The following is a 27,357-nucleotide window of genomic DNA, read 5'->3' as shown; positions in this document are numbered from 1 at the left end:
GGTCTCCGAGCTGATAGTCCATGCTGCTGCAAACGTCGTCGTACGGTTCGTGCATATGGTTGTTGTCTTGAAAAACGTCCCCATCTGTTGACACAGGAATCGAGACGTGGCTGCACGATCCGTTACAGCCTTGCGGGTAAGATGCCTGTCATCTCTACTGCTAGTGATACGAGGCCGTTGGGATCCAGCACGGCGTATTACTCTCCTGAACCCACCGATTCCATATTCTGCTAACAGTCATTGGATCTCGACCAACGCGAGCAGCAATGTCGCGATACGATAAACCGCAATCCCGATAGGCTACAATCCGACCTTTATCAAAGTCGGAAACGTGATGGTACGCATTTCTGTTCCTTACACGAGACATCACAACAACGTTTCACCAGGTAACGCCGGTCAACTGCTGTTTGTGTATGAGAAATCGGTTGAAAGCTTTGCTCATGTCAGCACGTTGTAGGTGTCGCCACCAGCGCCAACCTTGTGTGAATGCTCTGAAAAGCAAATCTTTTGCATATCACAGCATCTTCTTCCTGTCGGTTAAATTTCGCGTCTGTAGCACGTCATCTTTGTGGTGTAGCAATTTTAATGGCCAGTAGTGTAAGTAAGTGCGGGCTGCACGTGGGGCAGGACGTAACGGAATGTGTGTGTAACAACTGCGACTGCGGCCGTCGGTGTTCTGTGACTGATGTGGAAATTTGGAGTGATTACTGAGGTTAAGTCTGCGGAGACTTTGAGTCACTGCCTTTCGGAGTTGAACGAGGCCCACATAGCATGGACGTGATGGTATGCTGCTTTCCATGGAACGTGGTAGATGGGAGCAGTTACCTGTTCTGTAATAAGGATGGGCCGAGTCAGGGAACTGTTATGTTGGAGGTTATCTGAGTAATTACGTATGGAAGGGAATTTGCTGCTCTGAACTGACATTATGCATTGCTTGTTGTCACTGTGTTTTACCAAACTCATGAACGGTTTAGCTTGTCTTCACCTTGTAGCCCCCTAAGCATTATAGAACTCATGTAACGGAACAGACGTTATTGGTTGTTGTTTGCGTATCGGGTTAGTGTGTATGCCGTGGTGCCACTCTCTAAGTCCACAGTACGGTGATGTACTGGGCTACGACGTATTTTTGGTATCAGATCATTTTCACGTCCCTGTGGAGCACTAACTGTGTCTTCGTAGCTCACGTGGATTTTTCTGCATCTTTCTGGGCATCAGGAAATGTATCGTTTACTGCCGCCGCTTCAGATGAATCCTAGGCATGGTAACTACCTGTTAAGTCTGCAGTTCGGGGTCTTGTGGTAGCGTTCTCGCTTCCCGTGCACGGGTTCCCGGGTTCGATTCCCGGCGGTGTCAGAGATTCTTACTGCCTCGTGATGACTGGGTGTTGTGTGTCCATCATCATTGACTCGCAAGTCGTCGAAGTGGCGTCAACTAAAAAGGACTTGCAATATGGCGGCTGAACTTCCCCGCATGGGGCCTCCCGGCCATACGATCATTTCATTTCACTACCTGTTATCTGTGTGGACAGTAAACAGAAAGGCCCGAACAAGTAACGGCTGTTAGATGAGTGGAAATGTAACACGCCGATGACAAAACATGCATGTGTATGCGCCACTTGCCCGATTTTTGGAAGTTACGTAAATGTTTGTTTTTTATCTTGATGGTCCTTATGTCCTAGATTAATGTGCTTTAAATTTATTAATGAATGAATTAGAATGTAGTTTTAGATTTTAGTAATGCTATTGTTGGTTTCAGATTTTAGTAACGCTATTACTGATATTATGTGAAAATCTTCAAATAAGAGTGCAGGGGGCCCTCTGTAGAAAATTATGATATAGAGATGTGTGGATATTGAACGAAGTGGAAGGTTCACACTATAATCTGTGTTGCACTAATTCTGAGCTGAGCTCGTTGTGGAGTCATATACGTACCGTTAGTATTACAGGTTTGTTATTATCTCTGCAAAATATCGGATAACTTCTATGTCTGGAAATAAGTGTTAGGGAACCCGTGTTCTGTTGCTTTCGAATTTAAGAGAAAATGAAGCATCATGAACTTTATCTTTCTGTAACGGCTTGTTGCTCATAAGCTGTTCCTGCTCCGGAACCTAATCGTCTTATCTTTTCTGTGAAGGTTTTGTTATGAAGATTTTGGCAACGTACTAGATAAATGTGATATTGTTGTTGTTGTTGTTGTGGTCTTCAGTCCCGAGACTGGTTTGATGCAGCTCTCCATGCTACTCTATCCTGTGCAAGCTTCTTCATCTCCCAGTACCTACTGCAACCTACATCCTTCTGAATCTGCTTAGTGTATTCATCTCTTGGTCTCCCCCTACGATTTTTACCCTCCACACTGCCCTCCAATACTAAATTGGTGATCCCTTGATGCCTCAAAACATGTTCTACCAACCGATCCCTTCTACTGGTCACGTTGTGCCACAAGCTTCTCTTCTCCCCAATCCTATTCAATACTTCCTCATTAGTTATGTGATCTACCCATCTAATCTTCAGCATTCTTCTGTAGCACCACATTTCGAAAGCTTCTATTCTCTTCTTGTCCAAACTATTTACCGTCCATGTTTCACTTCCATACATGGCTACACTCCATACAAATACTTTCAGAAATGACTTCCTGACACTTAAATCTATACTCGAAATTAACAAATTTCTCTTCTTCAGAAACGCTTTCCTTGCCATTGCCAGCCTACATTTTATATCCTCTCTACTTCGACCGTCATCAGTTATTTTCCTCCCCAAATAGCAAAACTCCTTTACTATTTTAAGTGATATTAATGTTTTAATAAATGTCACCCTGTACTCATTTTCCGAGTTTAATTTGAGTAGTTGAAGTCCCACGGCACCACCAGACCCCGAGTCAATGCCCTAGATTAAATTCCAAACTTCTCCACAGTGTCCCATGAATTGATGGCATCTGACATTGTGGATGGTGATTCGTCCGTCGAATGGGGGCGCTGAGCCCATCGCTACCCTTCGTGCTATAGAAAAGGATTGGGATTTCACCCTCTCCCTTCGCCCGCAGCTCGTGGTTTAGTGGCTAGCATTGCTGCTTCTGGATCATGGGGTCCCGGGTTCGATTTCCGGCCGAGTTGGGGATTTTCTCTGCCCGGGGACTGCGTGTTTATGTTGTCCTTATCATTTCACCATCATCATTTTCATCATTTGTGACAGCGTCTAGATTGGATTGTGAAAAAAATGGACTGTGTAAGAATTGGTACTTTGTACAGGCGTTGATGACCACGCAGTTGAGCGCCCCACAAATCAAACATCATCATCAACTGTCTCCCTTCTGTCATAATCATCATCATCATCATCCAACACAAACATGAAACAACACTCAACAGACACATCCATTATACTCAACCACACTCAACAAATACATAAAAGACACAATTTTGATATATCCCCAAGGGCGACCACACTTGAGGGGCAAGGGGTTGGGGGAGGGGGCACCCTACTCCCCCCCCCCCCCCCCCTCCAGCTTTCAAGATGTTATTTTTTCGAGAAAACGACTAAAAATTTAGCATTACGCAGGTATGTAACAGGACCTTCTTAATGGCTGCTTACTAATCGCCATGCGTCTCCCAAAATATTAAAAATGCTCCATGTCCCACATCTTGCCCCCTCCCCTTAGTAGAATCTATCATATTGACGCTCATGCACATCCCCGAGGAAGAAACCCCTTTCGGAGTAAGAGTGAATAAAATTGTAATTTCGAAATTGCTGAGCCTTAGGTGGTCACATGTTGACGTATACGGCAGATTCTGTCAGTCACCCTATGGAAGCATGCCAGGGAGGCCGTACTTGATACTTCCTGTTCTGTCGCGTTTTGAAAATTTGTGCAGCTATCGACCCCTGTTTGTGAATTTCCGATGCAGGCTGTGGTACAGGCTCTCATCATTCCTCGTAGCCAGGACATATAGAAAAGGTATCAGTTGCACCTTCTGTACCTTGACAGTAGACGCTGTTAACAAGGGCTGAACCACAGCGGTAATAACTAGGAAACGAGCTCAGAAGTCGACGGGACAAGTACATACACAAGGGTTGGACAAAAATACGGAGACACTGCGACAAATGCATGCTAGATCATAAATGCAGGTTTCTAGCCAAGCCTGCAAGTTCCACTGTTGTATTCGACCACGAACGACAACTGTGCGTGTCCTCAGTACGTTGCAAGTACCTGTCGTGACCAGGACAGTGTTCTGTGAAGCTGGGTGTACATTACGTCGGAGCTAAGTGAATCCGAACATGGGCACATTGTTGGTATTCGTATTGTGTGTGCATCCATAACGAAGCGAACCGAAGAGCTTGGTATTTCAATAGGTACAGTATGGAAGATTTATGCTGCATGCATTGGGAAAGCTGGAAAACTTTGTCTGCTAAGTCACAACACAGACAAAAGTGTGTATTCAGTGATTGTGAAAGACGAACAGTAAAAAAGGACTGTGACTAAAAATAAGAAGAAACAGCTGCAAAAATCACATCAGAACTCAATGCCGGACTAGCGAACTCTGTCAGCACCAAAACAACTTGGAGGGAGCTCCATAATCTTGGGAATAACAGGGCGAGCTGGAATTCCAAAACCACACAACCATGGTGCAAATGCCTGTAAGAGGAGGGCTTAGTACCGAAACCATGAAACCTGGACTACGGAGCAATGGAAAAGAGTAATTCGTTCGAATGAGTCTTGTTTCACACAGTTTCCAACGTCCCAAGAGTGAAGTGTAGTGGTGGTTCCGTTATGGACTACAGAGCAATGGAAAAGAGAAATTCGTTCGAATGAGTCTTGTTTCGCACAGTTTCCGACATCCCGAGAGTGAAGTGTAGTGGTGGTTCCGTGATGGACTACGGAGCAATGGAAAAGAGTAATTCGTTCGAATGAGTCTTGTTTCACACAGTTTCCAACATCCCGAGAGTGAAGTGTAGTGGTGGTTCCATGATGGACTACGGAGCAATGGAAAAGAGAAATTCGTTCGAATGAGTCTTGTTTCACACAGTTTCCGACATCCCGAGAGTGAAGTGTAGTGGTGGTTCTGTGATGGACTACGGAGCAATGGAAAAGAGTAATTCGTTCGAATGAGTCTTGTTTCACACAGTTTCCAACATCCCGAGAGTGAAGTGTAGTGGTGGTTCTGTGATGGACTACAGAGCAATGGAAAAGAGTAATTCGTTCGAATGAGTCTTGTTTCACACAGTTTCCAATGTCCCGGGAGCAAAGTGTAGTGGTGGTTCCGTGATGGACTACGGAGCAATGGAAAAGAGTAATTTGTTCGAATCAGTCTTGTTTCACACATTTTTCAATGTCCCGAGAGAAGTGTAGCGGTGGTTCCGTGATGGACTATGGAGCAATGGAAAAGAGTAATTCGTTCGAATGAGTCTTGTTTCACACAGTTTCCAACATCCCGAGAGTGAAGTGTAGTGGTGGTTCCATGATGGACTACGGAGCAATGGAAAAGAGAAATTCGTTCGAATGAGTCTTGTTTCACACAGTTTCCGACATCCCGAGAGTGAAGTGTAGTGGTGGTTCCGTGATGGACTACGGAGCAATGGAAAAGAGAAATTCGTTCGAATGAGTCTTGTTTCACACAGTTTCCGACATCCCGAGAGTGAAGTGTAGTGGTGGTTCTGTGATGGACTACGGAGCAATGGAAAAGAGTAATTCGTTCGAATGAGTCTTGTTTCACACAGTTTCCAACATCCCGAGAGTGAAGTGTGGTGGTGGTTCTGTGATGGACTACAGAGCAATGGAAAAGAGTAATTCGTTCGAATGAGTCTTGTTTCACACAGTTTCCAATGTCCCGGGAGCGAAGTGTAGTGGTGGTTCCGTGATGGACTACGGAGCAATGGAAAAGAGTAATTTGTTCGAATCAGTCTTGTTTCACACATTTTTCAATGTCCCGAGAGAAGTGTAGCGGTGGTTCCGTGATGGACTACGGAGCAATGGAAAAGAGTAATTCGTTCGAATCAGTCTTGTTTCACACATTTTTCAATGTCCCGAGAGAAGTGTAGCGGTGGTTCCGTGATGGACTACGGAGCAATGGAAAAGAGTAATTCGTTCGAATGAGTTTTGTTTCACACAGTTTCCAATGTCCCAAGGGTGAAGTGTACCAGTGGTTCCGTGATGATCTGGACAGCAGTATCGTGGTATTCCATGGACCCCTTGCAAGTGCTCTGACTACGTAGGTGCGGCGGGGCTCGAGCACCCACATACATAATCTTTTACGTGTGCCACACACAAAGAGTTTTTAGTTTGATAAAAAGGAAATAAAATAAATATTTCTCCCTTGCTTTTATCAAAAGGTAATGAACTACGAAAACACTGAGATGGAAGTTAAAATTTCTGATCGCTAAAACATATCTGCCAGTTTCAGTCGTCTTTGCGCAGAGACAACATAGCAACACACTCCCCTGTCCCTTGCCTTTATCTGGCCGAGTCAGAGGCACTCCCCAGAATAACAGTCGCACTACTCTGCGAACAGAATCCGGTCTTCTCCACTTGCCTTGCAAGTGACATGCTACAACACGCCGAGTACTTTGCTCAACAACAATTGTTTTAAAATATCTGCTTGCCAGTATTGAATATTATTAACCCGGCGGTGCACGCAGCTCGTCTCACGCACCATTGCAGTTTCTATCTTTCTGAATTTGTATTTAGATATATATTATGGAGGGAAGCGTTATTAAATGAATTAATATCATCAGAAATCAGTTTAGTAAATATATGTAAGGGATAAAGTTAATATTTTGGTCAAAAATATCTACACAAATGGAGATACATAAAATTTAGCTGTTATCAAAATAATTAATGTATTCAATCAGATATTTTGTCGATACAGTCTTGGCACACAGTAACAGAACGTTCAAGGCAAATGCATTTCTTGCAGTTCTTACAAATATATCTTTTTTTTCTGTTTTTGCTTCTGTAGTCCACACACCGTCCTCGTGAAGTCGCAGTTGATTCCACTTCAGAAATTTTCACACTATAAAGCTCTCCAATTCTCTCAGTTATCTTCCGTGGCAATATTTTGGCATTACTCTTTGCTGAAGATGATAACGCAGAAGCGCAAAAGAATGCTGCCTCAAAAACTCTCTTCTCCTCAGTTGTTCTTTCTGATTTGAGTTGAAAATAATAGCAGCATTTATCGCAGCTGTGTTCATGATGCTACAAAAAACAACCATTGGCCATCTTCTTGCATTTCTAGCTACATTATATGCTGCACTCATTCCGTCTACAACGTCAACTCCATCCTTAGTAAGCTTATAGAAAGTGGTAATTTCTGGTTTTTTATCATTCCCTGTATTTTCGCCAATATTTCCATTGTGGTGCATCGTTGACAGTAGTAATATCACTCTATTTCGTTTCGCCACATAAGAGGCTAAGGTGCAATTTTTCTGAAACTCAAACGTAGATGACTTTTCTCGTCGGTTTTTAGTGTTAATAAATCCCCTTGGGACTTGTCTCTTGTTCTTCCTCAGGATACCAACGATGGTCGTCTTCTTCGTAAACAATGTGTTTGCAAGCTCGTAACTTGTAAAATAGTTGTCGTAAGTTATGTTGCGGCCTGTATTCAGGATAGGTTGGCAAAGTCTTTGAACAAGTTCAGCTGGTCTGTTCTGTCTGTAAGGGCCTTCAGGCTGTTGCCCAACATACACCTCCACGTTGAATGTGTAAAACATTCTGGCATCCACTGCTGCAAAAATCTTTACTCCATACTTGTTTGGCTTATTTGGCATGCACTGTCGGAATCTGCATCTTCCACGGAGTGCTTCAAGTTTTTCATCAACTGTCACGTATTCAGAAACTGTATAAGCCTTCTGAAACTTTTCAACAATTAGACTGAACACCTATCTTATCGCCGCCATGTGATCTGTTTTCTCCCTTTCCATTCTCGTTTCTTTATCATCGAATCTGAGGCATCGAAGGAGAAAACGAAATCTGTTTATGCCCATTGAGATGAAATATTTCAACTCCTGTGCCATCTGTTCGTCACAAATCTTGTAGACTTAGTCGTTGGGCACGCATTACACCAGCGTAGTACAATAATCCCAATAAGGCCTTTATTTCAGCTTTATTAGTTTGTTGTGCATCTCTTTCCCTTGAAAAGTTTCCCTGGGTACTTTGAAGGTACCTATTAGCGCAGTCAACGAGTATGTGTACAACGTTTTCATCAAAAAACAGTTTCCAGCACTGTAGAGGATTTGTAGCACTTTTCGCAGCACCTTTCACACCTGGTAAATGAGTTATGATGCTATGACAACGTGTGAGGGTGTTCTTTGGCGGAGCACGTGTGTTCCATACTGTTCCGTATTTACCCACAAACACGTCACTGTCAGCACCCCAATCATTGTCTTCTGATTCATCACTCGACGTTTTTTGTTCGGTGCCGGAACCACTTTTCCAATATGGATTTCTTCAAAGTCGATTTCTCCATCTTCAGAATCACCAACGTCACTTTCAGCCATTACTTCTTGAATCAAGTTCCTAATTCTCTCCTCCTGTGCCTCGTAAGAATAAGCCACGATGCAGTTACAACACTTACAACACACTAAAATAATGTACAAATCACGAAAAAATCTGTTCTACCACTAAACTAAGCAGATACCGCAAATATGCGCGCGCGTGAATTACCTTGGCGGAGCTAACATTAAACTGACACCAGTGCACGCGGCTGGCCTGTGAGACCCTATACCTCTTTGTTCTGAGCTAACCGGAAGTGATATTGTTGAAATACCAGATACACCATACCAAACGACTCCTATTACACTCACTTAAAGGTACTGAGAAGATAGCTTCATGGAAACAACTTTCAGACATTGCATTAATGTGAAAATATTCTCCTTGGTCTGACAGACCACCTGCGTGTACTGACAGGTTAATAAAGAATAATCCCAGATACAAGGAGGCCGATTGTTACAGACTACGTCTTGTTCAGATGCAGCTTCGACACAGGTTTTAAGAAGCAATGTCATTGGCTACAACATTGGCAAACAAATGCGACATTTTAATGGCTGTTTCCACATCACTGTAGCAAAGTAAAAGAGCAAATTTATTGGTATGCATAATGTTAACCATTTCTTCAAAAATATTTTCCCAAAATTCAAAATTTACAAATTTTGCTTCACAACGCAGTAGTAATTCTTCAAAATGAATATGAGGAGGATTTATCTAGAAAATTCTCCGGGCCAAAAAAGGTCTGAAAAAAGAAATAGCCTCATTAACTTCGGTAACTGATTAACAAAACTATTAGTAAAAGTGAATTCAATCGTAGCAGTAGCGCCCCAGATTAAAATTTCACCTGTTTTTAACTACCCCTGCTACTGTTTCTTCGACTGAACGCTTATTTATGAAGTCCATACTCTATTTTAGGAATTCTGTGTCCCCAGACAGAGTTAGCGAACTCAGCCTCCACAGTATCCAAAGTGACACCAGTGAAATAATCAATACCTTCCATCACAGAAGGTACACTGGATGATCCAGTTTTACTAGAGGTCAATGTGAGTACAGTGAGATTTTATAAGTACAAATCAAACAGATAGAACTATAGGTCTATGCTTATTGATGTTGACTGTCACTCACTATAATGTGTTTCATTTTTAATAACATTTATCGGTATTAATAATTTTTGTTTAATACTTTGAATATAGTAAACGAATGATCTTTTTGTTTATATTATATGGGATTTTACAACACGCTCCATTTAATTTCTGTTTTACCTGCTGTAATGAAAGTTACGTTAGTTAATGATAGGTTATACATTTTATGTTAGGGGGTCAGGATTTTTATTTTTGCAGGAGGGTCCGTATCGCGTAAGTTAGATCTCTGGGTCTGTGGGTTCATCCACGTACATCTGAACTCGAGTTTGCTATTAAGGCAGCTGTGTTACCGACTGAGAGAGCGCAGTCTCAGCGTATGCTTATAGCACCGGTATATTTTACGTCATCACAGCACTGATCTTTATACCACAGGCAATGATCATAAAAGATTATAAATGATAATCATTTTAAAAAATATCGAGAGTCCCACACTACATCCCGCCATTGATAAGCACCCGCAGAAGTTTTGGAAAGTTGGCACCCTCCCCGTGCTTACTCAGCATAGTCGCATCACTGCAAAGGATTATGGGACAATTTTGGCTGATCAGGGCCATCCCATGACTGAATGTTTGTACCTCATTGGTGACGCTGTGTTCCAAGGCGACAGGGCCCCGCTTCACACGGCTCGCATCGTTCGGGAGTGGTTGGTTGCGAGAGCACGAGGGCGAATTATCGCACCTCCTCTGGCCACCACAGTCAGCAGACCTCAGAATTATTGAGCCTGTGTGCTTTATGGTCTACTTTGGAGAGAACGGCGCGTCACTGATAGACACCATCATCGTTACCTGAAATTTCCATTATTTTGTAGGAAGAATGGTATAATATTCCCCTGGAATCCATAAAGTACCTGTATTTATCCATTCCGAGAGGACTTGATATTTTGAATGCCGAGGGGTTTCCTACAACGTATTAGTCGTGGTAGTGTGTTTTGGTTTTCGTGTTACCATATTTTTGTCCAATCCCTGTATGTAATCTCCTCCAGCAACAATGAAGGCTCATTCTTTCACAATGCCAGCTTTCTAAATGTCAGAAAAATCTTCTAACAAACGTCAGCCCAAGATTCCAAGACAAAAAGAAACAACAAAATATTATTTATTACTCCTGTTGTTACTCCATATTCGCAGTAAGAGTTACTCCAGCGAAGACACTGAAAGAATCACACATGATGCAGCTTCATACTTGTTGAAATTGTTAAATTTTTAGTTGATTTTTACTACATAGTTATCGATAGTACAGTCGTTATTATTCTTCGCCATGTGATATTCGCCTTCCGTTCGTCACCTTACTTTTCTACGTAGAGTGATCTTAACCCTTTCCTCTCTGGACGTCTGTATCTCTGCCGTTGCAGACAAAACACTTTGGCTGTGTCAGTTCAATATATCTACTCTCACACACACACACACACACACACACACACACACACACACACACACATAGAGACAGAGAGAGAGAGAGAGAGAGAGAGAGAAGAGGGAACGACAGGCGGTCGTAGCGCTATATTGTTAATCTCACCATACGTGAAAGGACATCAATAACTGTGATCAGGAGCGGTTGCAACGGGATGGGGGTGGAGGCTATACCCCCGTTCCCCCCAATGGAGTATCATATTACACTGGATAAAATGACTTCAGAAATCAGCGAATATATAACTTCAATAGATTCAATCATTTTTTAATAATTATGTTGCAATATAGGTTGCAATGCATTTCAAACACATTTTAACAAAAGAATAAAAGCGGCAAATAGCTGGCTATCTAAACCAATAAATTTCATTTAAAATAATTGAAAAGCCACAATCGCTTCAATCGTTTATTAGATGACCGGTTTCAGCACTCTGAAGGTGCCATCATATCTGTGAAGGTACAACATAACAGGTTTGAGGGAGGGCTTACATGAGTTAGCTATATACATTACAATTATTTCAGAACCACATACCTGATCGTGGATTAATGTTTCTAAAACCATATGGACATTATGGCATATGAGGCAGACCATCTGATAAATTGTCGCAACCAATAATATATAATAAAAAACTGCTCTCATGGTCGTTCTTTCCATAAAATATAAAACTGAAGTCACCAGATAAAACTACCATTGCTCGCCTAACACCGTCGGCATCATCACTGCCCTATTCCGCACAGGTTTATCTGCTGTGATTCTAGCTGTCCGAGCAGCGCATACACAGTCCCACGGTATAACCACTCATTACTACTAAAACACAACTTTACCATAACTGCTTGTCACATACCGATGCAAAGCCCACATTTGCACATACATATCCTGTACATACTACAATCACTATAAAGTACGTCAATTACAAAGTAAAAGCATCTGAGGCACAGACATTATCCATTAGCGCCTTACAAAACTTTTGTGTTTTAGTAGTAATGAGTGGTTATACCGTGGGATTGTGTATGTGTTGCTTGGACAGCGCTATCTGGTGGCCTGTTGTGAACCGCTAGAATCACAGCAGGTAAACCTGCGCGGAATAGGGCAGTGATAATGCCGATCGGTGTTAGGCGAGCAGTGGTAGTTCAGTTTTATGTTTTATGGAAAGAACGAACATGAGAGCAGTTTTTTTATTATTTTTATTGGTTGTGACAGTGATTTTATCAGATGGTGTGCCTCATATGCCATAATGTCCATATGGTTTTAGAAATGTTAATTCACGTTTCAGGTATGCGGTTCTCTAATAATTGCAATGTACGTAGTTAACTCATGTAAGCCCTCCCTCAAACCTGTCATGTTATACCTTCACAGATCTGATGATGGCACCTTCAGAGTGCTGAAACCGGTCATCTAATAAACGATTGAAGCGATCGTGGCTTTTCAATTATTTGAAAAACAGAGTGATCGCCCCACGACACAACATGTGTTCACTGAAAAATATGAATTAACTTAAAATGGGCGTCTTATTATTTATTAATATACTTTGGATGTATGTTAATGTACCACTTACAATAATCAAGAAAGTTAGGTATACCGGGTATGTTCACCAACACCTAATTTGCTGACCTCAGACAAAAACTTCGAAATCGCCGGACATCTGGGTCCAATCGTATTATTTTACCGGGCACACACGTTCTGTAGACGCGTTGCAGTGCTGGCAACGCCACCGGGCGCGCGCCAACTACCGACCAGTAGATAATAAACTACTCACGAGAATAACAGGAATTTGTGGAAGCGCATTATAGAGCCGTTCATGTTCAAACGTAGTACGCGTTTGCAGTAAGGAATATGAACGTAAATGAAGTCCTTTTTAATACAGCTCAATGAGTAGAAGGCAAATGACGTTTAAACTATTCAGTCATTGTCTCAATAAAGAAGTACGGAAAATACAGGGTGTTCCAAAACGATTTTTACAATTTTATATTTATAGTTTTATTTACATATGTCAGAAACGCGTTAAAAAGTGATTCATTTATATATACAGAAATGTACAGTGCAACATCTGATATTAAACTTTAAAAACCAACCAAAAATTGATAACCGAAAAGGTTGAAAGAGAATGTAAATAAAATAACTCAAACCCGGAAACTGAGTGTAAACATTCATATAACGGCTGCAACCCAGTGAAGAAACCGATGGACGGAAAACAATCGACTGACCAATCGATAGTTAAAAACTGTAGGTTGTCCCCCCACTAGTTCTAACTCTTCCACGTGCTGTCGCGAACACTTGTCTTCCGCTTACGATTATTGACATTATTGAAGTGTGTAACTGAGTAATGTGACCGAATCATACGTCATGAAGTGTCAATTTTTTCTGAAATAATAGTGTATTAGCGATTTAAGTGAGTGAATAAAGACGCAAGCTAACAGATTATTTTGGAAAACGTGAGCGTAGGGCCAAAAACCCTCGTAAGGAATTTGATGTTGCTTGCGCTACAGAATTGGAACCGTCACAGGGTTGTGCATCTACAGTCTACAATTTCGACAACACAAAACAATTGGTAAGGGTCATATCTTCTTAATTTTAAATAATACTACCTTCATGTTACTGAGAGTTTTTATTAGTAGTCATTAGCTTGATTAAGTAAGATTAGCGATTTATGTTTAATCGATAACTAATGGTAAGAATAGGACTGGTTGAAAACATTAAAATTGAGGCCATTTTTTAAAGACGCCATTCATGTATGAGGTAAAATATTTTTTGCACAGACCAGCACTGTTTATTTAATTTGTACCGAAAAATAACACTTTATTGTTGTATTTCTTTTACTAAAACTGTCCATACGTATTTTTAGTATTGATAATATCTACAAAATTATTCAAAGCTTCCTTCCTCAACAATATCAACTAACTTTCAATAATAGTCTATAAACATGTGAAAACATTTCTGAAGTTTCTAAAAGCTTTTCAGATTACCAGAAGAAAGCTTACAGGCCTGCAGTAAATAAAGTGATGTGGAATCTTTCCTCGTTTTGCTGTTATTAATCTGATTGCGACCGACTGACTGACGGCACAGGGAGGAACCAACCAACGCTCTTCATTGACATAGATCGCTAATGTCGTGTTAAATTTTGAAGCCTTACCGTAGGAATATTTGTAAATAAAGGCCACTAAATTTAGAGAAACTTAGATTTTACATATCTTTGGACTCATAAATACCGTTTACGGGTCGGTTTCACAAACAGAGTTACCGAGTGTAAACTGTATCTAGTGTGTGAAATCTTATGGGACTTGACTGCTAAGGTCATCAGTCCCTAAGCTTACACAATACTTAACCTAAATTATCCTAAGGACAAACACAAACACACCCATGCCCGCGGGAGGACTCGAACCTCCGCCGGGACCAGCCGCACGGTCCATGGCTGCAGCGCCCGAGACCGCTTGGCTAATCCCGCGCGGCAAAAAACTGTATCTTTATAGTCCGATTCCCTAGTCCTGAATTAGTAGAAGTCGGAAGACTTCGTCCAGTAGTCACTTGTTCCAGGCTGTCGGGAACATTAGGTAGCTAAAACACTGTCTCAAGTAACCATTATTGCCTGCTTTCTTATTCTTTACTGCTTCACTGTTCTGAGTCTTTTTTACTTGCCATCAATGTGCGGAATTGCTGCAGTTAGTACCTTCATTATGCATATCAATACATAAGACCATTTCAATTCTATTTACCAAGGGCGCCCATACGAATGTTTGTAGGGGGAAACACGTATGTTTTGGGGGGTTTCCGGATGCTTTTGATCACATAGTGCATGCAACTACTCGTGTTGTAACGGCGACCGGAACAGCCGCGGGGTTGAAGTGACGAAAAGACGGCGGGCCCCGCGAAGCGGTCCGCGATCAACAACACAACGGAGACGACGGACACGACCAACGAAGGACCTTACGACAGCAACAAGATCGAGACAACAGAGTCAAGAACACCTAACTAGACAACCACGTCCACTCAAACAAAACACGAAAGTAAATACGCTGTCTAAGGCGAGGCGATATGTCCTGAGACGTACGCAATGTTAGACCGGCTGGCTGAGCGACAGGCAGGCAATTAAAAGTATTCTATCGGGGACGCCGCTATTGACCGCTGCAACCACGCGTTCCACTGTGGTGCACTCACACTACATTCGGGCCAGGTGGCGCGCGCCGCCACAGCTTACGGCGCGATGGTGCGGAGACCTCTAGGGATCTTCGACGTCCATGACGTCTGGCGGGGATTCAAATTCCGCGGCGCGCGGTACCAGAATTCGCCCAACACCTTATGTAACAGACGTGACAGTCACGGTTTGATTGTGATAATGCCGCATCAGATTTTCATGTGAAGTGTTTTCAATGAGCAGGTACAAAAATTTATGAAGGTATACCGTTTTACTCAAACGAAATGAGCGATATTGGTCTTACACATTGTCAGAATTTTGTTTTTAAGCTTAAATATATAATTTCCGACAAAAAAGACAGGCAAACTGCCTTCGGAAAGATAATAATTTCCGAAAGCAACTGCTCTCTTCCCTAGCGACTTAGCACTGTGTCGTCTGCTCTAGCTCCAATATGGCGGCTGCATAAGGAACACACCGAGCGAGGTGGCGCAGTGGCTAGCACACTGGACTCTCATTCGGGAGGACGACGGTTCAATCCCGCGTCCGGCCATCCTGATTTAGGTTTTCCGTGATTTCCCTAAATCGCTCCAGGCAAATGCCGGGATGGTTCCTTTGAAAGGGCACGGCCGACTTCCTTCACCATCCTTCCCTAATCCGATGAGACCGATGACCATGCTGTTTGGTCTCTTCCCCCAAACAACCCAACCCAACCATAAGGAACACTGGTGTCCAAACCTTCCCCATATAGACCTTGATAGGGCTACGTATAGCGCCGCCACCTATCGGAACTTCATGAAACCATAGGGACTGAAGCGGGAATATTACATTTTGTTCCACTGCCAAATAGGCATCTTTTCGACCGAAACTGGCCGAGAAAAAATATGGTGCATTTGTTATTGGGTGCTGCCAGTGCCTCCAGTCGGTGACATTTGGAACTTATTCTGAAATTCTGCATCCAAAGTTTATGGGGTTTCAGATGAAGGTACCCGTTGCTGTAAACTACTGTCTTTCACATCGTCGCAGGAATATCGCACCGAAATTAGTGAGGCGCATGAGAAATAGTACACGATAGAGTAATTTGTGTGGCACTCACGTGATCGTCCTCGAGGTCGCTGAAGCCGGCCAGCACGGAGTAGGCGACGACGGCGGGCAGCAGCGTGGCCGGGTGGTTCACCGGCAGGCTGAGCGGCGGCGTGCGCCCTTTCAGCAGCGCCCTAGACGCCACCTGCCGCACGCCCAACACATACAGTCACTGAAATCAACTTAACACAAAAATTTAGAATTAATTTTAAAGAGCATCCGCATTCCACAGATTAATCTGACAAAGTGAAGTGCTTCTTCTCCTCCGACCTCAGAGCTGCCTATGTGTGGCCCAGTGCCCCAATCACGGACGCAACCAGAAAGCACGCACTCTTCAGGCGGTTAAAAAAAAAAGAACAATGACGCGACAGTGCCAGGACCGGCCCATGATTATACCGTACGTCACAGCACGTGACACTGCAGAGCCGTCTGGCGGGTAGCGAGTAACTGTTTCAGGCGGATTCAATAATTCTTGACTGCGTGTTTAAAGCATGCAAGCTCTACATAGCACACCACAGTACGTTATCATTGACATACACCACTGGCCATTAAAATTGCTACACCAAGAATAAATGCTGATGATAAACGGGTATTCATTGGACAAATATACTAGAACTGACATATGATTAAATTTTCACGCAGTTCAGGTGCATAGATCCTGAGAAATCAGTACCCAGAACAACCACCTCTGGCCGTGATAACGGCCTTGATACGCCTGGGCATTGAGTCAAACAGAGCTTTGATGGCGTGTACAGTACAGCTGCCCATGCAGCTTAAACACGATACCACAGTTCATCAAGAGTAGTGCCTGGCGTATTGTGACACGTCCACTGTTAAAAGAGCCGTCATACGAACAAGAGGTGACCGAGACATGTAACCAATGGCACCCCATACCATCACGCCGGGTGATACGCCAGTATGGTGATGACGAATACACGCTTCCAATGGGCGTTCACCGCTATGTCGCCAAACACGGATGCGACCACCATAATGCTGTATACAGAACCTGGATTCATCCGAAAAAATGACGTTTTGCCATTCGTGCACCCAGGTTCGTCGTTGAGTACACCATCGCAGGCGCTCCTGTCTCTGATGCAGCGTCAAGGGTAACCGCAGCCATGGTCTCCGAGCGGATAGTCCATGCTGCTGCAAACGTCGTCGAACTGTTCGTGCAGATGGTTGTTGTCTTGCAAACGTCCCCATCTGCTGACTCAGGGATCGAGACGTGGCTGCACGATGCGTTACAGCCATGCGGATAAGATGCCTGACATCTCGACTGCTAGTGATACGAGGCCGTTGGGATCCAGCACGGCGTTCCGTATTACCCTCCTGAACCCATTGATTCCATTCTGCTAATAGTCATTGGATCTCGACCAACGGGAGCAGCAATGTCGCGATACTATAATCCGCAATCGCGATAGGCTACAATCCGACCTTTATCCAAGCCGGAAACGTGATGGTACGCATTTCTCCTCCTTATACGAGGCATCACAACAACGTTTCACCAGGTAACGCCGGTCAACTGCTGTTTGTGTATGAGAAATCGGTTGGAATCTTTCCTCGTGTCAGCACGTTGTAGGTGTCTCCACCGGCGCCAACCTTGTGTGAATGCTCTGAAAAGCTAATCATTTGCATATCACAGCATCTTCTTCCTGTCGGTTAAATTTCGCATCTGTAGAACGTTATCTTCGTGGTGTAGCAATTTTAATGGCCAGTAGTGTAACATTTCCCGTGTGTCCTGGACGGAGCGAGCGGTCGTGAAGTATGGCGGGCAAGCCAACTAGCGTGTTGTTCAAATGGCTCTGAGCACTATGGGACTTAACATCTGTGGTCATCAGTCCCCTAGAACTTAGAACTACTTAAACCTAAGGACATCACAGACATCCATGCCCGAGGCAGGATTCGAACCTGCGACCGTAGCAGTCGCACGGTTCCGGACTGCGCGCCTAGAACCGCGAGACCACCGCGGCCGGCCTAGCGTTTTGTCACAAGTTCGTTGCGGGGCCCGAATTTCTCGTGGGTCCCGTTGCACGGGCCGCGGTGCCACATTGACGGTCTATTCACAGTGGTCAGTGTTTATTCCGGCGTGTGGCAGTGCACTTTGAGTGGCCGGGCTGGCGACTTTCTCGGACGGTTATCTCATGCTGATTGCTGTGTTGTTGAATGAAGAAGAAAAGGAGTGAAAAAAAGGAAGTGGGTTCATCAGGCGTGGAAAAACAGAGCAACAGGAGGGGAATTTGTCACCCAGTACAGTGAGCTGACAGATGATTGAGCATAGTTTTATAAATGTTTCAGAATGTCAGAAAGTTCTTTTAGCTTGCTATTGAATAATTTGGAAGTTCATCTGAACAAGCGAAACACACTGAAGAAGAGCCATCACACCAAAAGAACGGCTCGCCATTTTCTTGAGCTTCGTTAATCTATAATATAGTGCGATTCAAAAAGAAAGAACAGATTACAGTTGCGTATTACAGACTAACTATAAAAGACAAAAACCCATTGTACGAGTCACTGGACAGAGGAAGCTCAAAGTTTGGACACAGCTGCGCTGTTGTTTCCTTGCAGCAAAACGGCGACTACGCCGTAACAGAAGTAATTTTGTGCTTTTGAATTCGCGCGAAATCAATTCATTCTTCAAGTGCAGAATGCTTTCCACTGTTGGTTTACCAAGAAGCCGCAACTCCACAAGTAGATTTTTGACTAGCATAAAGAACTCTAGAAAGGTGGTAGCGTTTGCAAAGGAAAGAACACTGGTTGGCCACGCACGTCTGATGAAAATGTCGAGCGTATCCGCGATGCGTTCACTCTGAGGTCTCGGAAGTCCACAAGACGGGCAGGTCGGGAACTTCCAAGTTCCTCAAACAACAGTGTGGCGTGCTCTGAAACGACGCCCGCACATGAAGCCATAGAGGTAGCAGTTACTGCAGCAATTGCGTCCCGGCGACCATAACAGAAAGTATGAATTTTGCATTTCTATTTTCCAAGATATGTCAGAGGACGCTTCTTCCGAACGATTCTTCTTTTTGGACGAATCGATGTTTCATCTATCGGGTGAAGTAACCAGACGTAATGAAACAATTTGGGGGTCACGAAATCCTAGCGTCGTCGTCGAACAAGAGACTCACCGAACCTACCGTTTCTATTCACATAGCTTGTTGTTGTTGTTGTTGTTGTTGTCGTTGTTGTCTTTAGTCCAGAGGCTGGTTTGATGCAGCTCTCCATGCTACTCTATCCTGTGCAAGCTGCTTCATCTCCCAGTACGTACTGCAACCTACATCCTTCTGAATGTGCTTAGTGTATTCATCTCTTGGTCTCCCTCTACGATTTTTACCCTCCACGCTGCCCTCCAATACTAAACTGGTGATCCCTTGATGCCTCAGAACATGTCCTACCAACCGATCCCTTCTTCTAGTCAAGGTGTACCACAAATTTCTCTTCTCCCTAGTTCTACTCAATACCTCCTCATTAGTTATGGACCTCTTTTTTGCGGAGGAAACTGTGTCAGAACGTCATATCTGAACGTACTGCAAAACTAGTGGTTTCCTCAACTTCACGAAGATTCCAGTGATTTCATTTTTATGTATGACGCCGCCCCGCCTCACCTTCACCTTGAAGTTACCTTAACAACACCGTACCACAACATTAGAAGAGCTGGACAAGATTTTGTTCATTGTTTTAGGCCTTCTAGGTCACCAGACCTCACATCTAACGATTGTTTTCGCCGTAGGATTACATAAAAGGCAGAGTCTTCGTCCCACCGGTGGTAGCTACTCTACAAGATCAAAAAATCCAATTATTGAAGCGTCGATTCAATAAACAGGTTCAAATGGCTCTGAGCACTACGGGACTTAACATCTAAGGTCATCAGTCCCCTAGGACATCACACACATCCATGCCCGAGGCAGGATTCGAACCTACGACCGTACCAGTCGCGCCGTTCCAGACTGAAGCGCCTAGAACCGTTCATCCACAGCGGCCGGCCAATAAACATGGATTCGAGTGAGGAATGAAATGGACTACCATTCCGATGCTTCTCGAGCAACGCACGGTGCTCGTATTGAGTGTGCTTTAATAGCGTCTGCGCGAACATAAGACTTTGAAACTTTTCTATCCTGTGACATGCGCGATTGTTTGTGTCTTTCTCAATCTGTCTGTAATAAACAACTGAGATCTGTTCTTTCGTTTTGAATGATCTTGCATAGTAAACACACTCTGACAGTTTATTGGTAATGTAATATATGACATCAACATTCATCATTATCATCTTCTGTTATTCAGTCTTGAGTGTTTTCTTCTGTTTCGCACGATACTGACTCATTACCATTAACACCACCTGTGAAAACTTCGTTTATTATATCCCTGTTGTCTACCTTGTTCAGAGTTTTAGTCACTGGAGATGCGCCAAACAAGATTTCATTTGGTTATCACTTAGGCATAATTCAGTTCGCAAGATCACAGAAGAAATGTGAAAGGGTTTTCATGAAATGTTGCAATTTTCCTAACTTCGTAGGAGCTCTGGATGGGAAACATGTTTCTATTTTGGCTCCTTCTAACACCTGATCACTTTCCTTTAATTCCACAAAGACATCCTGCATAACTTTGTTGCCTCTTGTACACACGCAATGTAACTACACACATCAGAAAGAGATTTGCATCACCCCAGTTCCTAGAACTCTTGAAGATAGACGTTGACTGAGTATATTGTATCACAGACACAGTCCTTTCGACTGTTCGGAGATGTCACTAAAGCCGCCCAAAGATGTAAACAACTATGCATGAGCAGCGCCGATTATACGGAGGGGTTCCAACAACCGGTCAGCTCCAGTCATTCCACCAGAAAGGAGGTACACGGCTCGTGTTGTCTGTAGTTCAACCATGCCTATACGGTCAGTACCGCCGTTCGATCGCGTCCGCATTGTCACTTTGTGCCAGGAAGGTCTCTCAACAAGGGAAGAGTCCAGGCGTCTCTGAGTGAACCAAGGCGATCTTATTCGGACATGAAGGAGATACAGAGAGACAGGAACTGTCGAAGACATGCCTCGCTCAGGCCTCCCATGGGCTACTAGTGGACACCGCTACCTATGGATTATGGCTTGGAGGAACCCTGACAGCAACGCCACTATGTTGAATAATCCTTTTGGTGCAGCCACAGGACGTCGTGTTACGACTCAAACTGTGGGCAATATGCGGCATGATGCGCAACTTCATTCCCGACGTCCATGGCGAGGTCCATCTTTGCAACAACGACACCATGCAGCATGGTACAGATGGGCCCAACAACATGCCGAATGGACCGCTCAGGACTGGCATCACGTTCTCTTCACCGTTGAGTGTCGCATATTCCTTCAACCAGACAATCGTCGTGTTTGGAGGCAACCCGATCAGGCTGAACGCCTTAGACACACTGTCCAGCGAGTGTAGCAAGGTGGAGGGTCCCTGCTGTTTTGAGGTGGCGGTATGTGGGGCCAACTTACGCCGCTGGTGGTCATGCCGTAAGGGCTGTACGATACGGGAATGCCATCCTCTGACCGATAGTGCAACCATAACGGCAGCATATGGGCGAGGCATTCGTCTTCATGGACGACAATTCGCGCCCCCATCGTGCACATCTTTTGAATGACTTCCTTCAGGATAACGACATCCCTCGACTAGAGCAGCCAGCATGTTCTTCAGTCATGAACTCTATCGCACATGCCTGGGATAGATAGAAAAGGGCTGTTTATGGACGACGTGACCCACCAATCACTCTGAGGGATCTAAGCCGAATCGCCGTTGAGAAGTGGGACAATCTGGACCAACAATTCCTTGATGAACTTGTGGTTAGTATGTCACGACGAATTCAGGCATGCATCAATGCAATAGGACGTGCTACTGGGCATCAGAGGTACCGATGTGTGCAGCAATCTGGACCGCCACCTCTGAAGATCTCGCTGATGGTTCGACAACATGCAATGTGTGGTTATCACGAGAAATAAAAAGGTCGGAAGTGATGTTTATGTTGATCTCTGTTCCAATTTTCTGTACAGGTTCCGGAACTCTAGGAACCGAGGTGATGCAGAACTTTTTTTCATGTGTATATATTCCTACTGATGTTGGGGCGTTATGGAAGGAAAACGTTATAGCCGTAACCAACACTTTCAAGGAATAATCTTTTACATAGCTGGTTGTATTCACTGATGTAGAATCAGAAATATACACGTATGTATTTACCAGTTGTTCTTATTTCTGCTCCTATTTCATTCCAGAGTGTGTTCTTCAGCTCTGTGTCCATGAATTCGAGAGTGGAGAGATCGTACAACACAGGATAGGTGCAGAATAATTCAATAAGTTTTTCCTCATTCATGTTTACCATGATAAACTTTTGCACGACAACACAACAACCTGAATGTGCCGCGGCCGTGAAGACAGAAAACATCGACCGCAAGAAACACGGTGCAAGAACTAGGACGATAACGGCACAGCGTAAGCGGGTACGCGATTTGCATTATCACAGCCACGCCACGGGCGAATGTAGCATTTCCCCTTACATTCCTAAAACAATACCTTCAAACATATCGGCAGTAGACCGGTTCAGTCACGGCACTGTTCCTTCACTGACGCGTGTTGGTGAACTGGCCTTTAACATCCTCAGTCGTAGCGTAGCGTATGTGCTGCACTCGATTTTTATTTTGTAGAATTAACTAAACTTCCTGTGCTTGATTGTAGCGCATACTTTACACCATGTTCTTTCTATTCAACACTTTTTTCCGTTTGCAGAAGCTGTTTGAAATAGCTGTATATCGCAGTTTCAGAGTAACTTCGAGAAATAAAGTTAATTTGTGTGACTCTTCAAGCTTTCCCGGCGGATGTGCTGTAAATAGTCTTCACGGGTTTACCACCGGATCACGTTACACGTTGTGGAATTTGCACACCGTGATCCGGCGGCAAACCCGTGAAGACTATTTGCAAAGGTAATTTATGATTATTTTTATTAATTTTCAACTATAATGTGTTCAGAATATGCTGTGATGTGCTAATACATCCGTTACTATCGAATAAGTGATTGTTTATTTTACTGCAACAATATGGCGACATTTTTTGGCTGTAGCACTGTGTTCGGCAAGACGTCCACAATCACGAGACAAGAGAAAGAAGAGTGTGAAGTAGAAGAGGAGGAATGTGATGACGAAGATGATGCAGTTCCACTGAGGATGTGACCAGGGACATCAAACAAGATCTGTAACACGCATCTATCCGAGACCTCTTCTCAGTTATAGGTTTGCCAGGATCTAAGGTGTTCAGATTTGTGCAATGCACCAAATGCAAAATATACAGAATGTCACAGCAAGGACTGTCATAATCGGGAATATGGCAGGAGCGATCGTCCGAAGCAAAAAAGCCTAGTAAACGTGGATTCTAAGTGCATATACTGAGAGATTTGAGAACTCCTTCAGCTTAGATACTGTGAAATAAACCCACTTCCACCAGAAAAAAACTAGAAGGGTGCCCTTCTTGATGTACAATGAGCTGACAAAAATCATGGGATGCCTCCTAATATCATGTCAGACCTGCTTTCGCCTGGCACAGTGCAGCACCTCAACATGGCATGGATTCAACATTCGTTTGAAGTCCCCTACACAAATATTGAGCCATGCTGCCTTTATAGTTTTCCATATTTTGAGAGGTGGTAGTATGGACCAAAACAAGAAAATATGTCCAGTTAACATCGGGTATAAAGTGCATACTTTAAGATCTATGAGCGCTTGTCCATCTTCGCTAATGGGAAACACATCTCTTCGACTGAACAAGTGCTCAGTGCTCTTAACGTATGCATTTTAAAGCCCATGTTTACTAGACTTTTGAGTTCGAATGATCGCTCCTGTCATTTTCCCTGAATATTGATGGTTCAAATGGCTCTGAGCACTATGGGACTTAACATCTATGGTCATCAGTCCCCTAGAACTTAGAACTACTTAAACCTAACTAACCTAAGGACAGCACACAACACCCAGCCATCACGAGGCAGAGAAAATCCCTGACCCCACCGGGAATTGAACCCGGGAACCCGGGCGTGGGAAGCGAGAACGCTACCGCACGACCCCTGAATATTGATCTTCTATGGTATTGTGTATATCTGTTTCGCAGAAGAAAGCGAGCTCTTTTAAGCACTTCCATAAGAAATACACTGCTGGCCATTAAAATTGCTACACCACGAAGATGATGTGCTACAGACGCGAAATTTAACAGACAGGAAGAAGATGCTGTAATATGCAAATGATAGCTTTTCAGAGCATTCACACAAAGTTGGCGCCGGTGGCGACACCTACAACGTGCTGACACGAGGAAAGTTTCCAACCGATTTCTAATACACAAACAGCAGTTGACCAGCGTTGGCTGGTGAAACGTTGTTGTGATGCCTCGCGTAAGGAGGAGAAATGCGTACCATCACGTTTCCGACTTTGATAAAGGTCGGATTGTAGCCTATCGCGATTGCGATTTATCGTATTGCGACATTGCTGCTCGCGTTGGTCGAGATGCAATGACTGTTAGCAGAATATGGAATCGATGGGTTCAGGAGGATAATACGGAACGCCGTGCTGGATCCCAACGGCCTCGTATCACTAGCAGTCGAGATGACAGGCATCTTATCCTCATGGCTGTAACGGATCGTGCAGCCACGTCTCGATCCCTGAGTCAACAGATGGGGACGTTTGCAAGACAGCACCCATCTGCACGAACAGTTCGACGACGTTTGCAGCAGCATGGACTATCCGCTCGGAGACATGGCTGCGGTTACCCTTGACGCTGCATCATAGACAGGAGCGCCTGCGATGGTGTACTGAACGACGAACGTGGGTTCACGAATGGCAGATGGGCGCTGGAGACCACGCTGTTTAGCGCCCGAAAACCTCAAACCACACACACACACACACACACACACACACACACACACACACACACACACGAATGGCAGAACGTCATTTTACGGGTGAATCCAGGTCCTGTTTACAGCATCGTGATGGTCGCATCCGTGTTTGTCGACATTGCAGTGAACGCACATTGGAAGCGTGTATTCGTCATCGCCATATTGGCGTATCACCCGGCGTGATGGTATGGGGTGCCATTGGTTACACGTCTCGGTCACCTCTCGTTCGCATTGACGGCACTTTGAACATTGGACGTTACATTTCAGATGTGTTACGACCCGTGGCTCTACCCTTCATTCGATCCCTGCGAAACGCTACATTTCAGCAGGATAATGCACGACCTCATGTTGCAGGTCCTATACGGGCCTTTCTGGATACAGAAAATGTTCGACTGCTGCCCTGGCCACCACATTCTCCAGATCTCTCACCAACTGAAAACGTCCGGTCAATAGTGGCCGAGTAACTGGCTCGCCACAATACGCCAGTCACTACTCTTGATGAACTGTGGTATCGTGTTGAAGCTGCATGGGCAGGTGTACCTGTACACGCCATCCAAGCTCTGTTTGACTCTATGTCCAGGCGTATCAAGGCCGTTATTACGGCCAGAGGTGGTTGTTCAGGGTTCTGATTTCTCAGGATCTATGCACCCAAATTGCGTGAAAATGTAATCACATGTCAGTTCTAGTATAATATATTTGTCCAATGAATACCCGTTTATCATCTGCATATCTTCTTCGTGTAGCAATTTTAATGACCAGTAGTGTAGTTGCGATGATATGACGTCCGACGACTCACCGTGCCTTTCTTCAGTCTCTTTGTAGACATTCCGCAAGCGCCTGTGAATATCTGCGATGCTTGGTTTTCCGCCAAAATAAATTCAATGACAGCTCTGTGCATGGAGCGCACATGTGTTGCAGACGGCATTTTGAAGGCTACGTATTTCGCCGCCACCTACCAGAAGTACACGAAACCATAGAGGCTGGAGCGAGAATATTCCATGACGTCTCACAACGAGTTCTGCCATTTTTTCCACCGAAATTTGCCAAGAAATAAAAGTGGTGTATCAGTTATTGAACGCTCCTCGTAATTCTTCTACACTCCATTGTCCATGTTTTAGTTTTGTTTCTGACCATCTTACTCTTCAAGACACTATGCAACCTACTCAACCGGTCTTCCTAGTTCTTTGCTTTCTGTGACAGAACTAACCGTTACAAAACTTGTGAGTAACTTATAATAAGGCCTTCCACTTCGGGGCTCTGCGCATGCGCGTCACTGGGAGTGGAGTACTTACGGCGATGGACTGCGCCAGAGGCGCGGCGGCGCGCAGCGGCGGGCTGTAGAGGTCTGACATGAAGACGGCAGGCGCCAGCAGGAACGCGGCGCGCACCTTGCGGCTGTACTCGGGCCGCAGCGAGGCCAGCACGTAGAACATGGTGCCGCCCATCGAGTGCCCCACGTACACCAGCTGCGGCCGGCGCGCCTGCTGCAGCACGTAGTCCACCACCGCCGGCAAGTCCTCCATCCCGCTTTCGTGCCAGCTGTGGGCAGGTCCGAATGCTAGTAGAGTTGTAAAACTAACGTAGGCTACCGCAGATTATCATAAATAAACTTGTCGTTCATTAATTAAAACTTCCGGGCTGAATTGCCGTGGTCCATAGGGTATAAAACTTCTTCTCCTTTCAGATGTTCCGTTGCCTACTGCGGGCAACATCTTCCGAGGTGAGTTGGTCGCTTGCTGCTAGGCGCTGGAGGTCCCGCTAATATAGAGCGCTTAGATGGTGCCACCATGTTATGAAGTTCATAACCAATAGATTGTGGTCAGAGTCCACATCAGCCCCTGGAAATGTCTTGCAATTTAAAACCTGGTTCCTAAATCTCTGTCTTACCATTATATAATCTATCTGATACATTCTAGTATCTCCAGGATTCTTCCATGTATACAACCTTCTTGTATCATTTTTGAACCAAGTGTTAGCTACGAATAACTTATGCTCTGTGCAAAATTCTACCAGACGGTTTCCTCTTTCATTTCTCTCCCCCAATCCATATTCACCCACTATGTTTCTTTCTCTCCCTTTTCCTACTCTCGAATTCCAGTCACCCATGACTATTAAATTTTCGTCTCCCTTCACTATCTGAATAATTTCTTTTATCTCATCATACATTTCATCAATTTCTTCATCATCTGCAGAGCTAGTTGGCACATAAACTTGTACTACCGTAGTAG

At 44.2% G+C, this 27,357-nt stretch overlaps 1 protein-coding gene across 1 annotated transcript in view; it reads right to left on the bottom strand.

Moving 5' to 3' along the window:
- The window catches only part of LOC124622846 (lipase 3-like), a 214,555-nt gene that overhangs the window by 45,575 nt on the left and 141,623 nt on the right, over positions 1–27,357 (bottom strand). Inside the window, exons 4-5 of the mRNA XM_047148637.1 lie at positions 26,422–26,668; positions 16,238–16,369 (exon numbers count right to left, since the gene is read on the bottom strand). Coding sequence (XP_047004593.1) covers positions 16,238–16,369; positions 26,422–26,668 — 379 coding nt within the window. The remainder of the gene's footprint in view (positions 1–16,237; positions 16,370–26,421; positions 26,669–27,357) is intronic.

This window comes from Schistocerca americana, chromosome 7, assembly GCF_021461395.2.
Source record: "Schistocerca americana isolate TAMUIC-IGC-003095 chromosome 7, iqSchAmer2.1, whole genome shotgun sequence".
NCBI classification, from domain to species: domain Eukaryota; kingdom Metazoa; phylum Arthropoda; class Insecta; order Orthoptera; family Acrididae; genus Schistocerca; species Schistocerca americana.
This window is presented reverse-complemented; position numbering and strand designations above follow the sequence as displayed.